General features: G+C 46.5%; 1 protein-coding gene across 2 annotated transcripts in view; it reads left to right on the forward strand.

Annotated features, from left to right (window-relative positions):
* Positions 1 to 23,759, forward strand: part of LOC147706403 (zinc finger MYM-type protein 1-like) — a 99,985-nt gene extending 76,226 nt beyond the window's left edge. For both annotated transcript variants that reach the window (XM_086932913.1, XM_086932912.1), the window contains exon 2: positions 20,204 to 23,759. In XM_086932913.1, coding sequence (XP_086789039.1) covers positions 20,327 to 23,191 — 2,865 coding nt within the window. In that variant the 5' untranslated portion in view covers positions 20,204 to 20,326 and the 3' untranslated portion in view covers positions 23,192 to 23,759. The remainder of the gene's footprint in view (positions 1 to 20,203) is intronic.
* Positions 23,760 to 24,526: the final 767 nt, after the last annotated feature.

The following is a 24,526-nucleotide window of genomic DNA, read 5'->3' on the forward strand; positions in this document are numbered from 1 at the left end:
ACCTGAGATACTGTTTGAGTGTCTGATTCAGGCGCTCCGTTTGCCCGTCTGTTTGTGGGTGGAAGCTAGTAGAAAGGGCGGTCTGAATGTGGAGCATCGAACACCATTTCCTCCAGAATTGGGCCGTAAACTGCGCACCTCTATCGGACACAATCACACTGGGCAATCCATGAAGACGCACCACTTGTGACATAAGCATATCCGCCAACTGCCCCGCAGAGGGCACTTGTGCACAAGCGATGAAGTGCCCCATCTTGGTCAAGTAATCGATCACAACCAGAATCGCCGTGCATCCCTGGTCTTTGGGCAGGCCAACTACAAAATCCAATGATATCCTATCCCAAGGAACAGAGGGAGTAGGAAGAGGTTGTAGCAAACCTTGTGGACGTCCGTGATCGGACTTCATCCTCGCACATTGTTCGCACTCAGAAACCCACTTCCTGATATCAAGTCTCACAGAGGGCCACCAGAAATGACGGAGAACATGTTCAACAGTCTTGGATTCTCCAAAATGACCAGCACACGGGGAGTCGTGGCACCATACAAACACCTGCCTCCGCAGCTGCACTGTAGGTATTAGTAACCTTTTGTTATGCAACGGAAGGCCCCCATGCATTGTCCATTCAGGATGTTTCTGTAGCCACGTTTTCCATGAAAACGAGGAAATGCCTCTCGCCACACCCTTCAGAAAGGTGTCCGGCTGCAAAGCACACAGTACTTTACCAGGGTCGATGATGCTGGCCACCGGTGCCCCCTCAGGAAGAACCACGGACGATTGACGGGTAAGAGCATCTGCCTTGCGGTTCTCTACTCCGGGCCTGTAGGTGATGACAAAATGGAACCCTGAAAAGAACATCATCCATCTCAGTTGTCTGGGGGAAAGATGACGGGCTGCCGTCATAAATTGTAGATTGCGGTGGTCTGTGTACACAGTGACTATATGTTTGGCACCCATTAAAAAGTGTCGCCACTCCAGGAAGGAGTCACGGACCGCCAATAGTTCTTTCTCTGATATATGATAGTTCTTTTCCGCGGCGTTCAACTTCCGAGACATAAAAGCCACCGGATGAAGTTGCCCTGTATCAGCATTTCTTTGGGACAAAACCGCTCCGATTGCCACTTTCGACGCATCAGCCTCCACTACATAGGCCTTGTCCGGATCAGGATGGGCCAGGATCGGAGCAGACACAAATGCATGTTTGAGAGCAGAGAAAGCAGTCTGTGCCTCCTCGGTCCATTTGAATACAGTGCTTTTCTTTAGGAGATGAGTTATAGGGGCCACCAACTTTGAGAAGTGACCGATGAAGCGCCTATAAAAATTAGCAAATCCAATGAAGCACTGAACATCACGGACATTACAGGGAACAGGCCAATTCGTTATTGCCGAAACCTTGCGTTCTGCCATCTCCTGACCCTCCGGACTTAGGATCACCCCCAGGAACTCCACAGAGCGTACATGAAAATCGCACTTACTCAATTTACAATATAAGTGGTGCGCTTGAAGTATACTCCATACTGTCTCTACGTGATGGAGATGAAGTTCCTCAGACTCAGAGTACACCAATATGTCATCTATATACACGATGACATATCGATCCAAAATCTCACGAAGGACGTCATTAAGAAAGAATTGAAATGCCGCAGGGGCATTGCAAAGCCCAAACGGCATAACCAGGTACTCGAAAAGACCATACCTGGTTTTAAAGGCAGTCTTCCACTCGTCCCCCTGCCTCATGCGGACCAAGTGGTAAGCCCCTTTTAGATCCAACTTGGTGAACACAGTTGCTCCCTAGACTTGTTTCAGTAGAACACTGATGAGAGGGAGAGGGTATCGGTTTTTAATAGTGATGGCATTTAATGCGCGAAAATCCACACACGCCCTCAATTCTCCATTGGTCTTAGGAATAAAGAAAAGGGGCGATGCTGCTGGTGATTTGGACGGGCGGATGAATCCCAATCCTAGCAACTTGTCAAGATAGGACCTCAAATGCTGTGTCTCGGGTTCGGTCAAAGCATAAATACGCCCTGTAGGTACCACTGCCCCAGGTATTAGATCTATTTGGCAATCGTACTGCCTGTGAGTGGGAAGTTCTTCGGCATGGGTTTCACTGAATACCTTTGCGAATTTAGAGTATGCTGCCGGGAGTACCACACATTTTTCTGCAGCAGTAGCAATACTGGAGCCTCTAGACAACGCTCTAGCAGGAATCAGAGATGCCGCATGACAGTGCTCCAAACAGTGGTCAGAATCCATGATCAAAGTTCTGCTGCCCCAGTCTATGCTCAGATTGTGTTTCTCCAACCAGGGGATACCAAAAATCACTCCATACTGAGGGGCCCTGATCACGCTAAAGGTAATCATTTCCACATGTGCTTCCCCATACCACACCTCCAATGCTTCAGTTCTATACTCCACTGGACCCGTACTCAACCTCCTCCCATCCACCGCATAAACCACCTCAGGGAAATCGTTCTGTATCAATTCGATACCCTTGCTCTGGGCTTCCTGAATGTCCATAAACATACCCGTAGCTCCCGAGTCAACCATGGCAGACATGACCACTTGTACACCTTCCACTACCATCCTAATGGGAAGAAAAAAATGTCCTTTTGATCCCACCTTAACGTCATGTAACGAAGGGACAGACAAAGGACTCCAAGACACCCCTTCTTGTGACCTAGAGTCCGTCAGTTTCCCGCCCCCTCTTCAGCTGTGATTGAGGCTGCTCTGGGGGAGCGAAAACGATTACCTTTGGGCTTGACGGGACACTCCTGTACGAAATGCCCACGTTTCCCACAATAGAGACAGAGACCCTGCTTGCGACGGGACTCTCTTTCAGCTGGGGTGAGGGCCTGTCTGACAGCTCCTATATCCATCGGTTCAGGGGCAGAAGCCGAAGGAGTTTCAGTGGTTTTGCTCCGCTCAACAGGAGGTTTTCTGCGAGTATCCCCCCTCCGTTCGCTCAACCTGTGATCTAGCCTCAACGTCAGATTGATCAGATCCTCAACAGTAGCAGGTTGCGGATCAATCTGTGCTATGACATCTTTTAACTCCTCGCTTACTCCCTGATGGAACAAGGAGGCTTGTTTGTTCTCAGGCCAACTGGTCTCTGCTACTAACCTTCGGAAAGCGTTAATATTATCTACCAAATCTTTGCTACCCTGTTTCAACTCCAATAACTCACAATCTGCCGTGTAGGAGTCCGCCCTTCTATCAAAAACTCTTATGAACTCCTGTTTGAAGGATTCCCAATCATGTAACAGGGGGTCGTTACGATTGACAAGAGGTACAGCCCACTGCACTGCATTCCCCACCAAATAAGAGATGGCGAAGGCCACTTTAGCCTGGTTGGTTGGGAAGGATTTAGGCTTACATGAGAAATGAAGTGCTACCTGCGTGAGAAACACCTGCACCTTCTCTGAGTCCCCCTGAAAGCGCTCGGGGGAGGCCAAAGGGATAGAAACTGGCATTTCCACTACCACCGCAGTGGAAGGAGCAGGTACGCCCGCATCAAACGGGTTTCTTGGTAGACTATCAAACCTGGCCCGTAGGTCAGCTGTCTCTTGTCTGGATGCAGCCACTTCTATCTGTAAACTAGCCAAAGCAGCTATCACCTCCTCCATGGTAGCCATAAGGTTCAACCTGACCGGGAGGACAATATTCGTGGATCGGGAATTCTGTTATGGTTGGCGTCCTCGGGATCGGTTTGAAGATTATGTTCCACCTCTCAATCTATCCAACGACTGGAATTGCCATTAAGGCACAGCACGTTGAACTGATTAAGCGAGGGACGTTTGGAAGGGGACTTTAGGAGCCAGGAAGGAAAGGAAGGGGACAGCAGGGAGGGAGATCTGGAAAAGACAGAAAGAGAACAACAACTCATGAGTAACTGTCTTTCTTACTCCTGAATACAATAATGACAATTATACCTTATACTGACTATATACCTGTAAAGAAAAATAATTCTTCAGGGGAGAGATAAATGATGTCGGATGTAAGGATATAGGTGCAGCTGCAATAACACAAAAATAAGACAGTGACTTGTAACCTCCTGTATACTGACATTAATAATAACAGTCACCCAGATACTATTCATGACATGACATACCCCTAGCTCACTCCTTGTGCACTTCACAGGGATCGAGAGTTGAATACCACTCCAGATCAATCCCTGTTAATAAAAGGAGTAAAGAGACAATGGGATTACAACACCATCCTATTAGAACACCTCTTCATCACAATGCAAACAATAAAAATAAGTCGTCCAAGTGTTGGAATCACACAGAAACGATGGCCGTTCAGTTTCAATCCCTTGGACTGAACTTCAAAGGTGGAGCCAAGTTTTTCCCCCACAAAGCAAATGAAGATTGAGTACAAATGTATTTAGAAACCTCCGTGGATTATTCACCATCCACAACACCGTCGGCCGACAATACCGACCGGGGCAATCCCAGAGAACCAAGGAAGGACTGAACCCTCGTAAACCACAAGTCAGCAATAGCCCTGGAAAGTCTCCTTCAGGACTCTAGAAAGTTGCAATAAACGCCAAGAACAAAAGCTGTCTAGGTGCAAGCACCCTTACCGCACCAAACATGAACTGCCAAAGCACGAACAGCTCGGACCGGAGAATTCCCGATGCTGAGCGATGCGCCCCGTCTTCCTTTATGCTTCCGCGATCAACCTCACGCGAGAAAGCAAAGGATCATGGGAGAGGTAGTTCTCTTGCCGCGCCTGCCGGGAATTGTAGTCCATTAGCGCAGTGCGATCATGACAAATATGTTCTCTCAATGTTTCAAGCTTTATTACAAATGTCACAAAAAGATGTCAATATTTCACTTCTGCTCTTGGATTTTCGTCACAATAAAATACACTGAACATAATCTTCACAAAAGTTATTTACAAAAGTTAAAGCTATTGCCATTATAAATTACAATAACTTTTATTTAACACTCTATATATCTATCGATCTATCGCCCTCACTCTATCTATCGCATTCACTCTATCTATCGCACCACCACAGCATCACTCGGCACCACCACAGCATCACTAAGGGCACCACAACATCACTATGCACTACCACAGCATCACTGAACTCCACAGCATCACTCGTCGCCACAACTACATCACTCAGTGCCACCACAGCATCAATATGTGCAACCATTCAACAACAACTGGTTCAAATATGTTCTCTCAATGTTTCAAGGTTTATTACAAATGTCACAAAAAGATGTTAATATTTCAGTTCTGTTCATGGATTTTCATCACAATAAAATACACTGAACATAATCTTTACAAAAGTTTAAGCTATTGCCATTATAAATTACAATAACTTTTATTTAAGTATTAATTATTTAAAAAAATTAAAAGCCATTGTTATTTGTAATATCAATACATCTAAGTCATGTAAATACAACACATATTGCATTACAAATGCTATAGGTGTCACATTTGCGAAAGTTAAAACTATTGGCATTGTAAATGACAAAGATATTAATTTCACTATTTTCAAAACCAACACATAAATAAAAAATTGCCATTTACAATACCAATAGATCAAACTTTCCTAATGCGAGACTTATTGCATTGCAAATGCTGGTTTTATTTACGTGTTGGTTTTGAAAATAGCTAAATTAATAGCTTTGTAATTCACAATGCCAATAGTTATAACTTTCGCAAATGTGACACCTATAGCCTTTGTAATGCAACATGTTTTGTATTTACGTAATTTAGATGTATTGATATTACAAAGAACAATGGCTTTTAATTTTTTAAAATAATTAATACTTAAATAAAAGTGATTGTAATTTATAATGGCAATAGCTTAAACTTTTGTAAATAACTTTTTTGAGGATTATGTTCAGTGTATTTTATTGTGACAAAAATCCAAGAACAGAAGTGAAATATTAACATCTTTTTGTGACATTTGTAATAAAGCTTGAAACATTCAGAGAACATATTTGAACCAGTTGTTGTTGAATGGTTGCACAGATTGATGCTGGGCTGGCTCTGAGTGATGCTGTGGTGGTGCTGAGCGGTGCGGTGGTGGTGGTGCTGACTGATGCTGGGGTGGTGATGTGGTGGTGTTGAGTGATGCTGTGGTGATGGTGCTGAATGATGCTGTGGTAGCGCTGAGTGGTGCTGTGGTGGTGCTGAGTGATGCTGTGGTGGTGGTGCTGACTGATGCTGGGGTGGTGCTGTGGTGGTGTTGAGTGATGCTGTGGTGGTGGTGCTGAATGATGTGGTAGCGCTGAGTGGTGCTGTGGTGATGCTGAGTGGTGCTGTGGTGGTGCTGAGTGCTGTGGTGGTGCTGAGTCGTGGTGCTGAGTGATAATGTGGTGGTGCTGAGTGATAATGTGGTGGTGCTGAGTTGTGCTGTGGTGGTGCTTAGTTATGCTGTTGTGGTGCTGAGTTATGCTGTGGTGGTGCTGAGTCATGCTGTGGTGGTGGTGCTGAGTGGTGCTGTGGTGGTGCTGTGGTGGTGCTGAGTGGTGCTGTGGTGGTGCTGAGTGGTGCTGTGGTGGTGCTGAGTGGTGCTGTGGTGGTGCTGAGTGGTGATGAGTGGTGCTGTGGTGGTGCTGAGTGGTGCTCTGGTGGTGCTGAGTAGTGCTGTGGTTGTGCTGAGTAGTGCTCTGGTTGTGCTGAGTAGTGCTCTGGTTGTGCTGAGTGGTGCTCTGGTTGTGCTGAGTGGTGCTCTGGTTGTGCTGAGTGGTGGTCTGGTTGTGCTGAGTGGTGGTCTGGTTGTGCTGAGTGGTGGTCTGGTTGTGCTGAGTGGTGGTCTGGTTGTGCTGAGTGGTGGTCTGGTTGTGCTGAGTGGTGCTCTGGTTGTGCTGAGTGGTGCTCTGGTTGTGCTGAGTGGTGCTCTGGTTGTGCTGAGTGGTGCTCTGGTTGTGCTGAGTGGTGCTCTGGTTGTGCTGAGTGGTGCTCTGGTTGTGCTGAGTGGTGCTCTGGTTGTGCTGAGTGGTGCTCTGGTTGTGCTGAGTGGTGCTCTGGTTGTGCCGAGTGGTGCTCTGGTTGTGCCGAGTGGTGCTCTGGTTGTGCCGAGTGGTGCTCTGGTTGTGCCGAGTGGTGCTCTGGTTGTGCCGAGTGGTGCTCTGGTTGTGCCGAGTGGTGCTCTGGTTGTGCCGAGTGGTGCTCTGGTTGTGCCGAGTGGTGCTCTGGTTGTGCCGAGTGGTGCTCTGGTTGTGCCGAGTGGTGCCGTGGTGGTGCCGAGTGATGCCGTGGTGGTGCCGAGTGATGCCGTGGTGGTGCCGAGTGATGCCGTGGTGGTGCTGAGTGATGCCGTGGTGGTGCTGAGTGATGCCGTGGTGGTGCTGAGTGATGCTGTGGTGGTGCTGAGTGATGCCGTGGTGGTGCTGAGTGATGCCGTGGTGGTGCTGAGTGATGCCGTGGTGGTGCTGAGTGATGCCGTGGTGGTGCTGAGTGATGCCGTGGTGGTGCTGAGTGATGCCGTGGTGGTGCTGAGTGATGCCGTGGTGGTGCTGAGTGATGCTCTGGTTGTGCCGAGTGATGCTCTGGTTGTGCCGAGTGGTGCTCTGGTTGTGCCGAGTGGTGCTCTGGTTGTGCCGAGTGGTGCTCTGGTTGTGCCGAGTGGTGCTCTGGTTGTGCCGAGTGGTGCTCTGGTTGTGCCGAGTGGTGCTCTGGTTGTGCCGAGTGGTGCTCTGGTTGTGCCGAGTGGTGCTCTGGTTGTGCCGAGTGGTGCTCTGGTTGTGCCGAGTGGTGCTCTGGTGGTGCCGTGGTGGTGCTGAGTGATGCCGTGGTGGTGCTGAGTGATGCTGTGGTGGTGCTGTGTGATGATGTGGTGGTGCTGAGTGATGCTGTGGTGGTGCTGAGTGATGCTGTGGTGGTGCTGAGTGATGCTGTGGTGGTGCTGAGTGATGCTGTGGTGGTGCTGAGTGATGCTGTGGTGGTGCTGAGTGATGCTGTGGTGGTGCTGAGTGATGCTGTGGTGGTGCTGAGTGATGCTGTGGTGGTGCTGAGTGATGCTGTGGTGGTGCTCTGGTGGTGCCGAGTGGTGCTCTGGTGGTGCCGTGGTGGTGCTGAATGATGCCGTGGTGGTGCTGAGTGATGCCGTGGTGGTGCTGAGTGATGCCGTGGTGGTGCTGAGTGATGCCGTGGTGGTGCTGAGTGATGCCGTGGTGGTGCTGAGTGATGCTGTGGTGGTGCTGAGTGATGCTGTGGTGGTGCTGAGTGATGCTGTGGTGGTGCTGAGTGATGCTGTGGTGGTGCTGAGTGATGCCGTGGTGGTGCTGAGTGATGCCGTAGTGGTGCTGAGTGATGCCGTGGTGGTGCTGAGTGATGCCGTGGTGGTGCTGAGTGATGCTGTGGTGGTGCTGAGTGATGCTGTGGTGGTGCTGAGTGATGCTGTGGTGGTGCTGAGTGATGCTGTGGTGGTGCTGAGTGATGCTGTGGTGGTGCTGAGTGATGCTGTGGTGGTGCTGAGTGATGCTGTGGTGGTGCTCTGGTGGTGCCGAGTGGTGCTCTGGTGGTGCTGTGGTGGTGCTGAGTGATGCTGTGGTGGTGCTGAGTGATGCCGTGGTGGTGCTGAGTGATGCTGTGGTGGTGCTGAGTGATGCTGTGGTGGTGCTGAGTGATGCTGTGGTGGTGCTGAGTGATGCTGTGGTGGTGCTGTGGTGGTGCTGAATGATGCCGTGGTGGTGCTGAATGATGCCGTGGTGGTGCTGAGTGATGCCGTGGTGGTGCTGAGTGATGCCGTGGTGGTGCTGAGTGATGCTGTTGTGGTGCTGAGTGATGCTGTGGTGGTGCTGAGTGATGCTGTGGTGGTGCTGAGTGATGCTGTGGTGGTGCTGAGTGATGCTGTGGTGGTGCTGAGTGATGCTGTGGTGGTGCTGAGTGGTGCTGTGGTGGTGCTGTGGTGGTGCTGAGTGATGCTGTGGTGGTGCTGAGTGATGCTGTGGTGGTGCTGAGTGATGCTGTGGTGGTGCTGAGTGCTGCTGTGGTGGTGCTGAGTGCTGCTGTGGTGGTGCTGAGTGATGCTGTGGTGGTGCTGAGTGATGCTGTGGTGGTGGTGCTGAGTGATGCCGTGGTGGTGCTGAGTGATGCCGTGGTGGTGCTGAGTGATGCCGTGGTGGTGCTGAGTGATGCCGTGGTGGTGCTGAGTGATGCCGTGGTGGTGCTGAGTGATGCCGTGGTGGTGCTGAGTGATGCCGTGGTGGTGCTGAGTGGTGCCGTGGTGGTGCTGAGTGATGCTGGGGTAGCGCTGAGTGATGTGGTGATGCTGAGTGATGATGTAGTGGTGCTGAGTGATGCTGTAGTGGTGCTGAGTGATGCTGTAGTGGTGCTGAGTGATGCTGTGGTGGTGCTGAGTGATGCTGTGGTGGTGCTGAGTGGTGCTGTTGTGGTGCTGAGCTCGAGACGTGTGTGTTTGTTTTTTTTGGTGTTTTTTAAAACATTTTTTATCAATTAATGTAATTAATGTTTGGTTCGTGCATGTATGAATGTTTGATAAAGAGTGTTGTGAATTAAACCTGTAGCAATTATAGCGATGTTAAGCATGCCGTACAGTAAGTTTTAAAGAACGCGTTTCAACAAGATAATTATCTTTCTATGTCGGCTCTAATACGCTTCGTGGAAACTTAGTGCCACCGTGTGGCTAGGCCAGAAATTGCTCTTCAATGCACGGTTTTTACATACACTACATACAATAAATACGTAATAAAGTTTCATACGCAGTGAATCCGTACAGGTCAGATGCCTTATACCAGTGCGGCTATATCAATGCAGGGGTTTTGTCCTACGGGACCAGGCTGGACACTATAAACTTGGAAAAAGACAAAGGTGCCTGGTCTTGAGTTTAAGTGCTGTTTTTTAATTGTCGGCAACAAAGCTTCAAATTAATTAGAAAGCTCATGTGTACTTTCACATGTTTACTTGTTTAGAACCATTTTTGTAGGTACGAGGTTTAAACACAACCTTTACACAAACTGTGCACAAACATTATACACTTATAGTGGAAACATAATTAAACATATTGTGCAAAATGTGAAACAAATGTTAAATGCAAATGAATTACATGAAAATTTCATATATACAAAATAAGAACATTTGATTCATAGGTACACCAGAAACAATTAAATCAGTCCTGTCCGCCTATTTCTTTAGCTAATTTCGGACTGGAAGTCACCATAGGCTTTATTTAAATCAAATTATGTCCAACAGCCTGGGACTGGTATTTTTTGCCTTTGGTGAGAACAAGGGATAAATCCTTTGGGAAAGCCGACGCGTTTCCAAACCCGGTCTTAAGTTTGTCGGGTTTTTCCTCAGGGCAACCTGGGTACCTTTTTGTTCCTGCGCAGCGATGTCATCAAGAATTCGGTGGAAGACATTTTCTTACTTCAGAATAGCTTGTGTTGTGGCCCGGTTCTGTTGTGGCGTATTTCATATGTTTAACCCCATGTGAGGCGGCACTCTTTTTGGTCGCGGTGCTGCTCCTTTAATGATTTCGCTACCGCGGGAACTCTGTCCTGCTTATTCTTAGTTTTATTCTGCCACACTGGCTCCTGCTGCTGTTTGGCGTGCTACTCCAAATGCTCTGAAATGGATCACCTTAGTAATAATCAGAACTCCGGCAGAGAACAAAGCGATGATCATTTCAGAAAGTTGCATGTAAAGGACAGTGACTGCAGAGTGCGTGCACAGAAGCTCACACTGCTGCCCTTCAAACGTCCGTTACGGATGCATAATATCTAAAAGCACAGATGCGGACTAGCAATGGCAGAACATGCACAGGGGACATGATGATGGGCACAATTCCCGCCAGAGTAACACTTCAAAGCCTTTATGATACCCAAGTCGCGAGGAGTCCCTTCAGCTCTGAAAGAATGAGGACCGAACAAAATATAAGTTTTCTTTGCACATGTGAGGTATCTGGGGCTCGAAGTACATGATGTGCAGTCCGGAGCATCTCCTTGTTTCGATGAAAAACCATATAGCGGTCAGAGCAATATACATACGGAGTTCACGCATTCTCCTGGTTGATGTCATCGTGACTAGGGAGGTGGCCTTCCATAGCAGCAAACGGAAGTTACAATAAGCCATGGGTTCAAAGGTACGAAATGGAGAAATGGGAATCTCTCTCCACAGGAAATGAATAAAGCCGTCCAGTAAATCAGCGCATTCCTTTGAAGTGTGAAGCAGGGGGCGGGGGAGCGAATCCCTTTGAAGTGAAGCTCTGCGGCATAATGAGCTAGAGCACGGCCTCGCGGCCGTGAAAGTGAAACAGCAGGGATGTAATTAGGGGGGAGGAGAAGTGAGGCCGAGCGCGCGCTGGGGTGAATGCCTGAGCCCGAGCGCACGCTGGGGAGGCTTCAGATGCCTGTGGGAGGGAGGCTGATTGGTTTGATGTGGATGCGCGTTCCGCACGAGTGCACCACATGAACTGGACACAATCCGCGATGGTTTCAGAGCTTAGTTTGCCTACTATACTCTCGTCTATTTATCCCTTACGGGATAGAATATTCAAGACCTAAAAAGCTACTCACACACACACACAGACCGAGCCACACACACACACACACACACACACACACACACACAGAGCCATACCCACACAGAGACACAGAGGCACACACACAGACAGAGCCACACACACACACACACAGACAGAGACACACACACACACACACACACAGAGCCGCACACACACACACACACAGAGCCACACACACACACACAGAGTCCAACACACACACACAGAGCCCAACACACACACACAGAGCCCAACACACACACACAGAGCCCAACACACACACACAGAGCCCAACACACACACAGAGCCCAACACACACAGAGCCCAACACACACACACACACACACACACAGAGCCCAACACAGACACCCACACACACACACACAGACATCCCTCAGTCTAGATCAGCCACACGCCCATCTCTGCCCAGTAACGCCCCAGGGAACAGAGGCACTAAAAAAACAATCGCAAGCAGGGAACAGAGGCACTAAAAAAACAATCACAAGCAGGGAACATAGGCACTAAAAAAAACAATCACAAGCAGGGAGCAGAGGCACTAAAAACACACACAGAGCCCAACACACACACAGAGCCAACACACACACACACACAGAGCCCAACACACACAGTCACACACAAACAGAGCCACACAAACACCGAGCCCAACACACAGAGCCCAATGCACACACACACACACAAAGCCCAATGCACACACACACAGAGCCCTACACACACAGAGCCCTACACAGACACCCACACACACACACACAGACATCCCTCAGTCTAGATCAGCCACACGCCCATCTCTGCCCAGTAACGCCCCAGGGAACAGAGGCACTAAAAAAACAATCAAAAGCAGGGAACAGAGGCACTAAAACACACACAGAGCCCAACACACACACACACAGAGCCCAACACACACACACAGCCCAACACACACACACACAGAGCCACACACACACACACACACACACACACAAACAGCCACACACACAGAGCCGCATATACACAGAGCCCAACACACACACACACACACACAGCCCAATGCACACACACACAGAGCCCAACGCACACACACACAGAGCCCAACACACACATACACACACATACACACACACACAGAGCCCTACACACACAAAGCCCTACACAGACACACACACACACAGACATCCCTCAGTCTAGGTCAGCCACATGCCCATCTCTGCCCAGTAACGCCCCAGGGAACAGAGGCACTAAAAAAACAATCACAAGCAGGGAACAGAGTCACTAAAAACACACACCGAGCCCAACACACACACACACACAGAGCCCAACACACACACACAGAGCCCAACACACACACACACAAACAGAGCCACACACAGAGCCACACACACACACAGAGCCACACACAAACAGCCACACACACACACACACAGCCTTATTCAGGTGGGTGGTGTTTGGTTTGTGACGCACAAGTTAGTGTAACATTAATAGCAGGTAACAACACATCCAACCAGTGCTTACCAAGAGCACAATCCTACAGATATAAAACACAGACCTAGACAGCTGTACATTTATTAAGGGGAAATCAGAAGGAATGCTATCAGTAGCAAACTCACCTCAACCGTGAGAGTGCCCCTGGTTTGGTGTATGCAGGGCTCGCTCTCTTCTGACTTCCGGATCCTGCTCCAGTGCACTCTGGGAGCCGCAGTCCGGACAGGACCGCTCCTGGAATTAAGGCCACTCCGTGAACAACGCTAGTGCCCGTTACAACTCTGAGTGTATTAACGTCCTGTTTTCATGCAGTTCTCAGCCTGTGCCCTGCTCCTACGCCCCCTCTTCTTACTAAGAAGAAGTTCTTAGTTGTCCCTGTCTGCTGGACGCACTCCTTTCTCAGCCGCTCTGTCCCTCAGGTGTCATGGGATTTGGAGCTCGGTTCAGCAGAAAAGTAAACAGAATACCCATCGAAATTGAACCTTCCTCACCCCTGCACTTATTTGCCTCAACCCCTCAACCCGTCCCCAACCCTAAACTCACCGCTGGTGTCTGTTTCCCTCAGCCATGGGCGGGGTCTGCCTTGTTGCTCAGAGATCAGGAGCCCCAGGACCGGTTCATCGTCCTCCAGGGGAGCGCATCAGCATCGGGCAAGGCCCCCAGTCCCCCCCACCCGAGACTGTCAGAGGTTTCAGGGGAGACTGGGGAAGCACCGCCAGCTCGAAGGATGAGCGGCTGCAGCACTGGGGGAAAGGAACGTGGGCCGTGGGCAATCAGCCCGGAGCACCTCACCCCTCCCCCGGCTCACCAGGCACCGACGGCGGCGGCAGGCGGAAGAAACAGCAGGGCCTGTTCACGGGCCCCTGCAAGAAGCCAGCGAGCTCCGCCAGGCAGAAGCAGCCAAGTACCGAGCTACTGCTTCTCTTCTTCCCCTCGGGCTGGTAAAGTGCTCCAGTAATCCATTTCAGCATGATCCCTAATGGTACAAGAAAGTGCATGGTGAAAGTGGCTGTGCTTAAAAAAACTGCAACTAAGCCTACACGAAGGTCCCCGCGGTAGCACTTGGTTCCTTTATAAAGTGCACTTAAATGACACCAAACTAGCAGCAAGGCGATGGCTGGACATAACTAGTCAAGAGTGGTGATCTTTTGGAGAGTCGACCGTAGCGTTCGAGATGGCTGCTACTAGAACTCGTGGAGCGGGCAGACGTTGGGCACAGATAGCGACACAGATTACACGTTCCCAGAGTGCAGATTAAAGTAGCTGGGCTGCGCGTTCCGATAAATGTCAACATTAAATACATCTAAGAGACTGCCGAAACATATGAGCAATCTCTCATGTGACTAAAGCTGGGCTGGAGTAGGTGAATGATGATAGCCCTACCCCAATCTGAGGGTCCCTTAGCTTACTTGAAATCCGAGTGGTCGGCGTTTGAAAAAACGGATCTACTCCGACCCGCGCTGCCGGCGTGTTCTCCGTCAGTCTCTTTCTCCTCTTGTTTTGTTTCCGTAATTTAAAGGGCATGCGCGAGGCGCCGTCCATAACCTTGCGGTATTAAGGTGAAATAGCAAGTAGGGGCATATGTTTATCAGCGCTTGAAATGCAAGCTTAGCTATGAAAACAAGCGAGCTCCGGCTGGCACGACCATGTTTCTCCGAGGCAGGAAACGCGCCCCCATTTTGCTTCTGGGGGGCGTGTTTTCTTTCTCTCCTCTTCCCATTGGCTGGAATGTAAAATTCCAGCCAATGGGAAGAGGAGAGAAAGAACCTAACCCCCCCCCACCCCCGAATCCGGGCTTGAACGGAGTGATGCCCCTCTCCTCCAATGGCTGGTCTCCTTTTAGGAAGCCAGCCAATGGAGAAGAGGGGCCAGTTCAAGCCCCGATACTGAAAAACAAAATTTCTCGCCAGCAAGACTGCGCAAGCGCAGCCTACGCAGGCCGAGACCTAAAAAACAAGCCGGTAAGAGTATGCACCATGCAGGATTGGAGGCTGAGGCAACGGATTGTGTGGGTGGGGGGGAATGAGGGCAACAACATTGAGTGCAGGGGAGGGTTGTATGATGAAACAACGCATTCATTTACCACGCACACCTTTACATCTCGGACACTACCACTCATGACCCACTATCACGAACACCATTATCACACATGTAGCATGTCGTCACAATGCACATTCATAGGGGCACATTGTAAATGCATTTACCACACACAGTCACCATGCATACCACTACAATGCAAACATTTACAGCAAATTTCTTGACTCACCAGTGCAACACTAAAGCATTTAACTTAAATCGACTGACTAGTGCACATCACTGTGGCGCAGATAGCGCGTCCTGACAAAGGCAGGAGTATGATGCACACAAAAGTTACAGCTGAACTAGAGATGTGCATGACACTGCTAAAGCAGGAATGCGCTATGGTATCCATTGCTGTGAACACTAGCACTGTATTTCTAGCTTGCCATAAGATGAGCGGATCACCGCAATAGTCCGAGCAAGTGACAAATTAACTTCCTACTAAATAAATGCTCGCAGCAACTCCTCCCCAAAATGGCTTTTGCAGGATGACGGTCTTGCTCACGCTCCTATACTGTGACGTAGATGTCCAATCAAATAAAGCAGCTTATGAAATGTCTAGAGAGAAGAAGCTCATAGAGGTCTCAAGCGCACCCTCGTGCATAAGTGCTTGCAAGTAATAAGTAAAAAAAATGATGAAATAAAAATTATTTACCACAACTGATCTGTGCCGCCTGTTCCCCTGGCACCTAAGTAGGCAATTAGGACTGAAATCCAAAAGCAGTTAAGACAGCAAGGACGTCTTGGTGATGTTCCTGTGTGGACATGCAACATCCTCCTGCGTTTAGAATCCTAAAATGCTCGCCGTAACACAGGAGACTGTGGTAAGTCAAAACCTTTACACAGGGCTTTAAGTGGGATGAAAAAACTAGGGGGGTCTCTCAAAGGGGTGTGGCTGATGTAATTAAGGGAGTAGCTTAAAAACGCTTAAGCTAAAAATTTGTGTTTAGCAGAGTGTGCCCCCACTGGTGTTTTGCTGTTTCTGTCATTGCATTCATATATATAGTACAATTCACATTATACCTACAATTATCCAGGACTATTGGCTTTGTCGATGGTTGTTAGTTGCATAAGATAAATAAGCAACAACTATTACTTTGTTTTATATAGTTATTGAAAATTCTTCCGTTCTGGACTGATGAGGCTGTTAAAGTACTAAAACAAGTCTCTTCCATGTTACATCAAATGCAGTGAAGGATGGTACTCCTGCAGAGCTAAAAAAAAAAAATTGCATCCCGGGAGTGAGGGCAAAAATGGAGAGCCCGATAAAGACCCGTCTCAGCATGTGCTTTTTTTGAACTGCCGGTGCTGAGCACCAGCGAGACGTGGGCTACGTAAAGCTCTCCCCTTACCACTCATGTGCGGTTGTAAAGGAGCAAATGCCTTTATCATTCATGCCTTTAGAACAAATATGCTGTAAAGGCATATTAGTGGTAAAGCCATGCGTGCTCAAGGCCTGCGTGGTAAAGTCATACAAGGATGTATTTTAAAGATTGTTCAATAAGTAGCTCCAACCTTGTTTTTATATATTCTATTACAGCCTTGAGGAAGCCCAGGAGGGCGAAACATGCGTCGGCTGCCATGTTTATATGAGAAATAAAGATTGGATTTGGAATAACTCTTCTGCTGTCGTTTCATAAATGGGACTTTTTTGTGGTGACTTCACTGTTTGAACTTTTGAATAGAAAACACTGTATGCGTATGGTGTTGGTGCTTAAATACATGTAGGAGAAAAGTAACAATCTAAGGTGTGCTTAGTGTAAATGGTATCTGGAATACCTCGATAAGTCCAGACATTTGATACTTAAGGTGAATGAGTATCTGACACCAAGTGAGCACCCAAAACCGAGAGGAAATATACTAATGGCTTATGTCTACTTCTAGGAAACATATTGCTGTGCAGATCTCTCGTTGCATATTCACCGTTGTGTGTCCGTAAAAAACATAAGCACTAACTATGCAACACCCTTTAATTTGTGAAATTGAGATTGGGTCTCAGCAAACAATACAGAATTCCAAACCCCTTCACCAAAAGAATGACCTTTCAGTTTCAAACTGTCTAATCAGTAATGTTTGACAAAAGTATTTGGGGAGGCCCAAGTGGCCGTACTATATATTTCCTTCAAGGGTGCTCCCTGACACTCAGCCCAGGGGATGGCCACCCCCATTGTTGATCTACCCCGATTTTCTCTGGAATAGGAATGTTATAGAGGGAATATTCCTTGAAAATAGAATGGATCCATCTGCGAATAGTCATGTTTGAGGCTTTAATTCCCTGGTTAGAGTTTCCATATGTCACCAACAAATGATCGGTCTTCCTGAAAGTCTTAGCTCGCTAAAGTTAGTGATCAGAGATTGTGAAATATAGACACTATAGACTCCGGCCTTCATGGCAAGATGGAACCCAGAATAGAACTACTTGAGAGAGGAATCTTTTGATCTATCTGGACCTTAAGAATGCTTTTTTCTTCAGCCTTGGATATAGGCCCCATCAAGCTGGCTAATAGGGAATCAGGAATTGTTTTATCAATCTGAACCAGAGGGTAATGATTAGACATACATTTTGGTATGGCACTCTGTGTCCTTCCACTCCCTGGAGAACAAATCAGTGACATACAGTGTATGGGAAGATCAAGGGTAGGAGCCTCCTGACATTTCCTGAGAGCAGGATCTGTAGAAGTGCTGTGTACTTCATCAACAGGAAATACCATATTCACTTTTAATTTCGCCAAAATTTACTCAATAATGTCGAGGGGCAGGGATCCATAATCCTCTCCTTAACACTGAATGCAACAGTGTCTGATGCCTTAGCATGACCAGGTTTGGTTGCGGGAAGGGGGTTTTGTAAGGCAGGGTCGTAACAAAGGCCCCCGCAACCCCCGCGATGCGGGGGGGCGTCCGTGCTCCGGTGGCCCCTCACTCAGCGGAGTCAGCAAGCAAGCCTCTTCAAGTTTTCATGAATTACATGTGCAGGGCCGCCCCATAAATCAAATGGTAAGCGTACGCCACAGCCTCTTAATTAATTACATGGTTGGTGCGCATGCCCGGGCCCCGACCGGGCCTCTGAGGCTCTTCATAATTAAATGGTGCGCGGCGGCGCGGAGTTGTCTCCGTGCCTGTGCGGTCTTCAGTGTGGGGTATAGGGTGGGATGGGCTGGTGACCAGTGCAGACATTCAGGCCAGTGAGCAATCTAGAGTAAGATGGGGTAACACAGGCAAGGTGGTTATACCATGATAGGAGGAGCAGAGAGAGAGACAGAGAGAGAGGGGGGGTTGAGAGAGAAGGGGGAAGAGAGGGGAGAGAGAGAGAGAGAGAGAGAGATTAGACAAGGTGATTTCTGGGACATATGTAGGGTAATGCCGTGGCCGAACATGAAAGATACAGTATCTGTACAACCAGGGTAGCCCCAAGGAGTGCAGGTAGGTGGGAATAGGAGAGCATAGGCAAGGCATGACTAGAGAATGCAAGCAGCACAAACCATGGGCCTGAGGCAGGATGACACCCGAAAGACTAGGCATGCTGTGACCAAAAAAAAGAGGGCCCCCACTCTGCCTATTCCTTACAATTGAAATTTACATTTACTGCTGTAGTGTGAGAATGCATTTCATGAAAAGGAATATAAAGTAGGTGGGGTTGCCCTAATTTACAATAGGGTTGTAAATAAAAATGTATTAATTTGTAATGTGACTTTTCTGTCTTTGTTCCCTTTAATTATCAGTCATGGGTCATTCAAGCTGCCCTAGAACACAATTAAAAGTATTTTCTATTTATATTTGCTGTTCGAAGTATGCACAGATAAATGCTGAAAATACGGCTTTAGGTGACTGCTTATTTTTGTCCTCTAGCGGGCATCAAATTAATGAGCTGGAAACCCTAATCATAAGACTGGCAGTTTGTTGCAGGATCAGCACATTATTTCCTACACCCTAGATCCCTATTAATGCCAGAGCAACAATAGTTTAACTTGTACCTGAAACCCTACGCTGCCGTCAATACATGCTAAGTTACTTCAAGTGTCCGGGTTTGCACCCTGCATTCAGACAACTCCTACCTCATTCAATTTCTCACCCTTCACTTTTACGCTCACCCTGCACTCACAGCAATCACAATGCACTCACACTGACCACCATGCACTCACACCATTCACCCGCTCACCCTGCACTCAGTCATCACTCTGCACTCGCAATGCACTTGCGCTGTTCACCCTGCAGTCACATGAGCACACTACTCACCCTGCACTCATGTTACACTTTACTCACCTGTCCCCCTCATTCAATCTGCAATCTCACTCAAATAAGCCCATCACTAACCATGCATTCTTTCGTTCACCTCTGCATTTACATATTGTCACCTCACTCACCCTGCAGTCACTCATATTACCCTACTCTCACACTGTTGCATCAGTCACAGTGCACTCTTTAATCTATGCCTTCTCAGGACCATTAACTTTAAACAGTAGGCACAGTATTTTCAGAATGGATGACTCGGTGCAGTAATCACCACGGTGGGATTATGAGCAAAAGAAATACCATAAAGGGACCTGCAGAGAGCTGAACAACAAAATAGTGTGCATATCTCTCACCTCTTAAGCCATTGCTAAGCGCTGCATCCTATTGCACAATAAGCTGCATGCCCCCCAGTCAGTGGTCCTCATGCATAACATGGAATGGGAACACTTCCAACATAGCATGAAATTCAAAACAAATACAACGCCCTTCCAACCACACACCCTACACATATTATAGCTTGCTACTCCTGTAGGCAAGTGCTTCAGTGCTCCACATAGGGCTAGTAGGCCCTTTATAAATATAACAATACATACATTCAAGACCGCTCCATCCCCTGTCTTCTTGGCTCTGTGCTTTAGCTCCTGCTTCCTTGCAGCCATCCATTCAGTTCATGCCATCTTGCATCTGCCTTGAACTCCTGCATTCTTAGCTCTCACCATCCGCATCCAACTGTTGAGTGATTACCTCCTCAATCCTATCCCTTCTGCTATTTCCTTCTTGTATCTCTCCCTTGAGTACTCACCTTCTTGCATCCATTCCTCCAGTGCCTGCCTTCAAGTATCCCTTACTCCTACTCTCTACATCAATATAATTGGTATGGTTAAGCTACCATAGTGTTTAGTAATAATGCTTTCTATTTCCCTTTCTTTTAGGCAGTATTGGTGGAACAAAACCCACAATTACAATCTTTGTGGTGTACACAAAATATTGCTACCTTCATAGTCGTGCATTCTACTACAACATTGACTTTCTACAATTGCATTTTACTCAAAGAAATGAGCAAACCGCCAAGAAAGTATTTAAGCGGTGCTCAAAAGCGGCAAATTAAATCAAAACAAGAGCAGTTTAAAGGCAAATTCATGAAAATTGACTCTATGTTTAGGTGTCCAGGGGATCATGGCGCATCATCTCATGCATCATTACCAGAAGGCGGTGCAGCTGCATCATCAACAGAAGACAAATCAGCATTGCCACAATCCCAATTGGTCCCACCACCTGACAAAACATCACAGTGCTCTGATCAAACCACCGATGTACCTTTTAGCATTGAAGCACCAATTGTGGCAGCACTGCAGGCAACAACTATAGTAAACCTAGAAAGCAAAAGTAAAAAAGCTGTGTCAGCAGTGCCTCCATCTGTTACAGAAGGAGTCAGAGAAATTGCAAGTACACCAGCTAGGCCTACACTGCTACCAGTGGCTAAAGAAAGTGAAGAAGCTACAAATGTGCAACTTGTTTCAGCAGTATTGCCAAACTTTGAAGAAGAAAGTGAAGACATTATGAGTAAGGATGTGAAATTCCATTTAGTAGAACTAGAATCAAGCAATAGTCCGTTTTGCCAGGATTTGTACCCGAGTGATAGAGGGAACTTTTTAGACAAACCTTGGCATGATACCGAGTTACGAAGATTTGTCATTAGAAGTGGCCCATGCAAGCCTCTAGGACCCTTCCCACGAGATAATAAAAACAGGTGCTTTTCAACAAAGCACTACTACAAGGAAAATAGGACTGGAGATAAGACTCCAAGACTGTGGTTGTGCTACTCTTTAAAAATGGACAGTGCATACTGTGAACCTTGTTGGCTTTTTGGAGATAGAAAACTTTCATCCTATCAGCCAGCATGGGCTAATGGTATAAAAGATTGGCAAGGCATGTCTAGAGAAATTAAAGAACATGAAATGACGTGCTCACATTTAGCGGCTTGTGCTGCACATGGAAGATGGAGGCAGGATGAGATGATTGATACACAACTGGAATCAGACTACAAAGAGCAGGTGAACTATTGGGCACAAATTCTGAGTAGGATCATCGATATTGCACTTCTGTTGTCAACTTGCAATTTACCTTTCAGAGGAAATAGAGAACAACTGAAAGAAAAAGATGGTGGGAACTTTCTGGCAGTGATTGAACTTTTGGCCAAATATGATCCTATTTTAAACCATCTGATTACAAAAGAGAGTAGAGTTAAATACTTGAGTCCTGCTATTCAAAATGAGCTTATTGAAATGCTTTCAAATAAAGTTCAAAATGAGATAGTAAGTGAAATAAAAAATGCACCATTTTACTCTGTTATAATGGACACAACGCAGGACATTAAAAAAGAAGACCAATTAAGCCTGGTTATCCGATATGTAACACTGTGCCTTAATACTGACGAAATTCCAACTGAAATCAAAATTAATGAAAGCTTTGTTGGTTTCTATAAAATTACAGACCGAAGTGCTGAGGGGATAGCAACAGAACTTGTACAGCTTATAGAGGACAAAGGCCTAGTGCTTAATAAATGTAGAGGTCAGGGATATGATGGTGCCAGCACAATGAGTGGTATATATAGTGGAGTGCAAACCAGAATACGACTGAAAGAACCCAATGCAGTCTATGTACACTGCGCTGCTCATAATCTAAATTTAGTGTTGAATGATGCCTGCATGCACATTCCTGAAATTTCAGAATTTTATGACATTCTACAGAAAGTATATTTATTTTTCAGCCAAAGCATCAAACGGTGGGAGCTTCTTACCATTATAAAAGAGAGCACAACTCATTCAAAGCCAACACAGAAGAGACTCTGTCCAACACATTGGGCATCCAGATATGATGCTCTCCATGCTCTACGCTATCGTTTTATGGACATCATGAAAGCACTCACTACCATTTTACTGCAGTCTAAAAAGGTTGAGGAGCGCACAGAAGCTCAGGGTCTTAGGAAGTGCATGGAGACTTTTGAGTTTGTGTTAATGGTTGTAATCCAGTCCAAAGTGCTGGAGACAATAAATATTGTGTCCAAACTGCTCCAATCTAAAGATTTGGACCTCTTACAAGCATCAAATATGTTAAGTAGCGCAGTGAATACGTTTGCCAGTTTCAGAGAACAATTTGAGGATGTTAAAAGCTCAGCATCTTTACTTGCAGCTGCATGGGGAATTCAATTGCATTTTACACAAAAACGACCACAACACAAAAAAAAGCACTTCGATGAACTCTTTGAAGACCAAAGGCTGTGCAATCCTGAAGACAATTTTAAGGTGTCTGTGTTTTATGCTAACATAGATATTGTTGTAAATCAGATAAAAACTCGATTTGCTGGTATGAACACCGTAAGCCAATGCTTTCATTTCATGAGGCCTTCAGAAATCCTCAGAGCTAGTGAGGAGGAGTTGTTTGAAGCAGCCATGACCCTGGCAGCTCATTACGAAAAAGACTTGTCCCTAGAGTTTCCACAACAACTCATCGCTTTCAAAGCAGTGTTGAAAGAACAAATACAACTTATCTCAGGTGGCACAATAAAGGATCTGGCTGACCTTTTATTTTTGAGAAACAATGCAATTCTGCCCAGTGTTTTGGATGTTGCAACAGCACTGAAACTTTTTCTTACAATTCCAGTTACTGTAGCCAATGCAGGAAGGTCATTTTCAAAGTTAAAATTAATCAAAAACTATCTCCGAAGCACAATGCCGCAAGAAAGGCTGTCAGGGCTTGCAACTTTAAGCATTGAGAGTGATCTAGCAAAAAAAATAAATGTGAAAGCTGTAACAGAAGAGTTTACCGAAAGAAAGGCAAAGTGGCAAACATTCTTTCAGTCAAGTACATCTCTCCAATTCAGTGAACCAAGCAGTAGTAGCCTTCAGCCACCAGTCTAATTTGCCAGTCACTCTTCCTGGTGTTAGCAGTCTTCAGCCTTGTGTTCACACTTTAAGTATTGTTTTCTGCTGTACTAGCCTTCAAACTGTGAAATTAATGTCAGCAGGCTCTTGCAAGTACTGTTCCTACTCCTAGTTTGATTTTCTAAATATATCTGTCCTTTGAATCCCATTAGGAAGCAGTAAGTAATATGGTATTCTGCCAGTATATCATACTTTAAATATTTTTCGCTTATATATAGGCTACCTCAATATTCTGAATATATGTTTATGGATGCAAGAAGAAATGTATTCAGTTTAACCTGACGTATATGCACCCCCTTGACACTTTCTTTTGCACAGATAAAAGAAGCATCATTTGAGTAAACAGCTTTGTTTATTTTGCTGCTGAGTATGTTATTGTTTTGCCGGTCACTTAAACATTTGCGCCTTAATGCACAAGCTAAAGAGGCATACTTTGTCGAGACTGGTTTAATGTTCCTGCTGCTAAACTTGTTATCGTTTTTATCACTCACATTGAAATATTTGCACCGTTCTGCACAAATAAAAGAGGCATTGTTTGACTGGACGGGTTTGATGTTTATGCTGCTAAATTGTTATTACTTTACCAGGCACTTTGAAATATTTATGCCTTCATGCACAAACAAAAGGGGAATTAGTCTGACTAAATAGGTTTGCTTTATGTATGCTTCTGCTTGCTGTACTTATTGTTTTACAAGTCAGTTTGAAATATTTGCACTTTCATGCACAAACCTAAAGGGCATTGGTTGACTAAAATGGTTTGATATTTGTATGCTGCTGCCTGATGTACTTGTTACGGTTTTGCTAGTCACTTTGAAATATTTGAGCCTTCAAAAAGGGAATTGTTAGTTTAAACTGGTTTGATTATTGTATGGTGCTGTAGTTGTTGTCTATCAATTGCTTTGAAATATATGTGCCTTTATGCACACACCAAACGGGGAATTGTTTGACTAACCTGGCTTCATTTTTGCATACTTCTGGACTTTTTTTTACCATGCAACTTTGAAAGTATTTTCACCTTGGTGTAAGAAGAAAGTGGATTGTTTTACAAAACATGCTTGATTTTTGTATATTGCTGGACTGGTGTCGTGATTGCTATATTTTGCACTTTGAAAGTATTTGCACTTTCTCTTTTGCTTTACCAAGTGCAGTTTGTATAGATTGTCATTAGGTACTTGCTGATATGGTTTGTTTTTATTCTACATGCACTGTTATTTTTTTGGTGTTGCAAGCACTTGTCTGTAATACGTGTGCCTTAACCCCATCGCTGATAGGCCTTTCTCCCCCCCCCCCCCCCCCCCGCCCCCGTGCTAA

This window comes from Lissotriton vulgaris, chromosome 7 (genome assembly GCF_964263255.1).
Source record: "Lissotriton vulgaris chromosome 7, aLisVul1.2, whole genome shotgun sequence".
NCBI lineage: Eukaryota > Metazoa > Chordata > Amphibia > Caudata > Salamandridae > Lissotriton > Lissotriton vulgaris.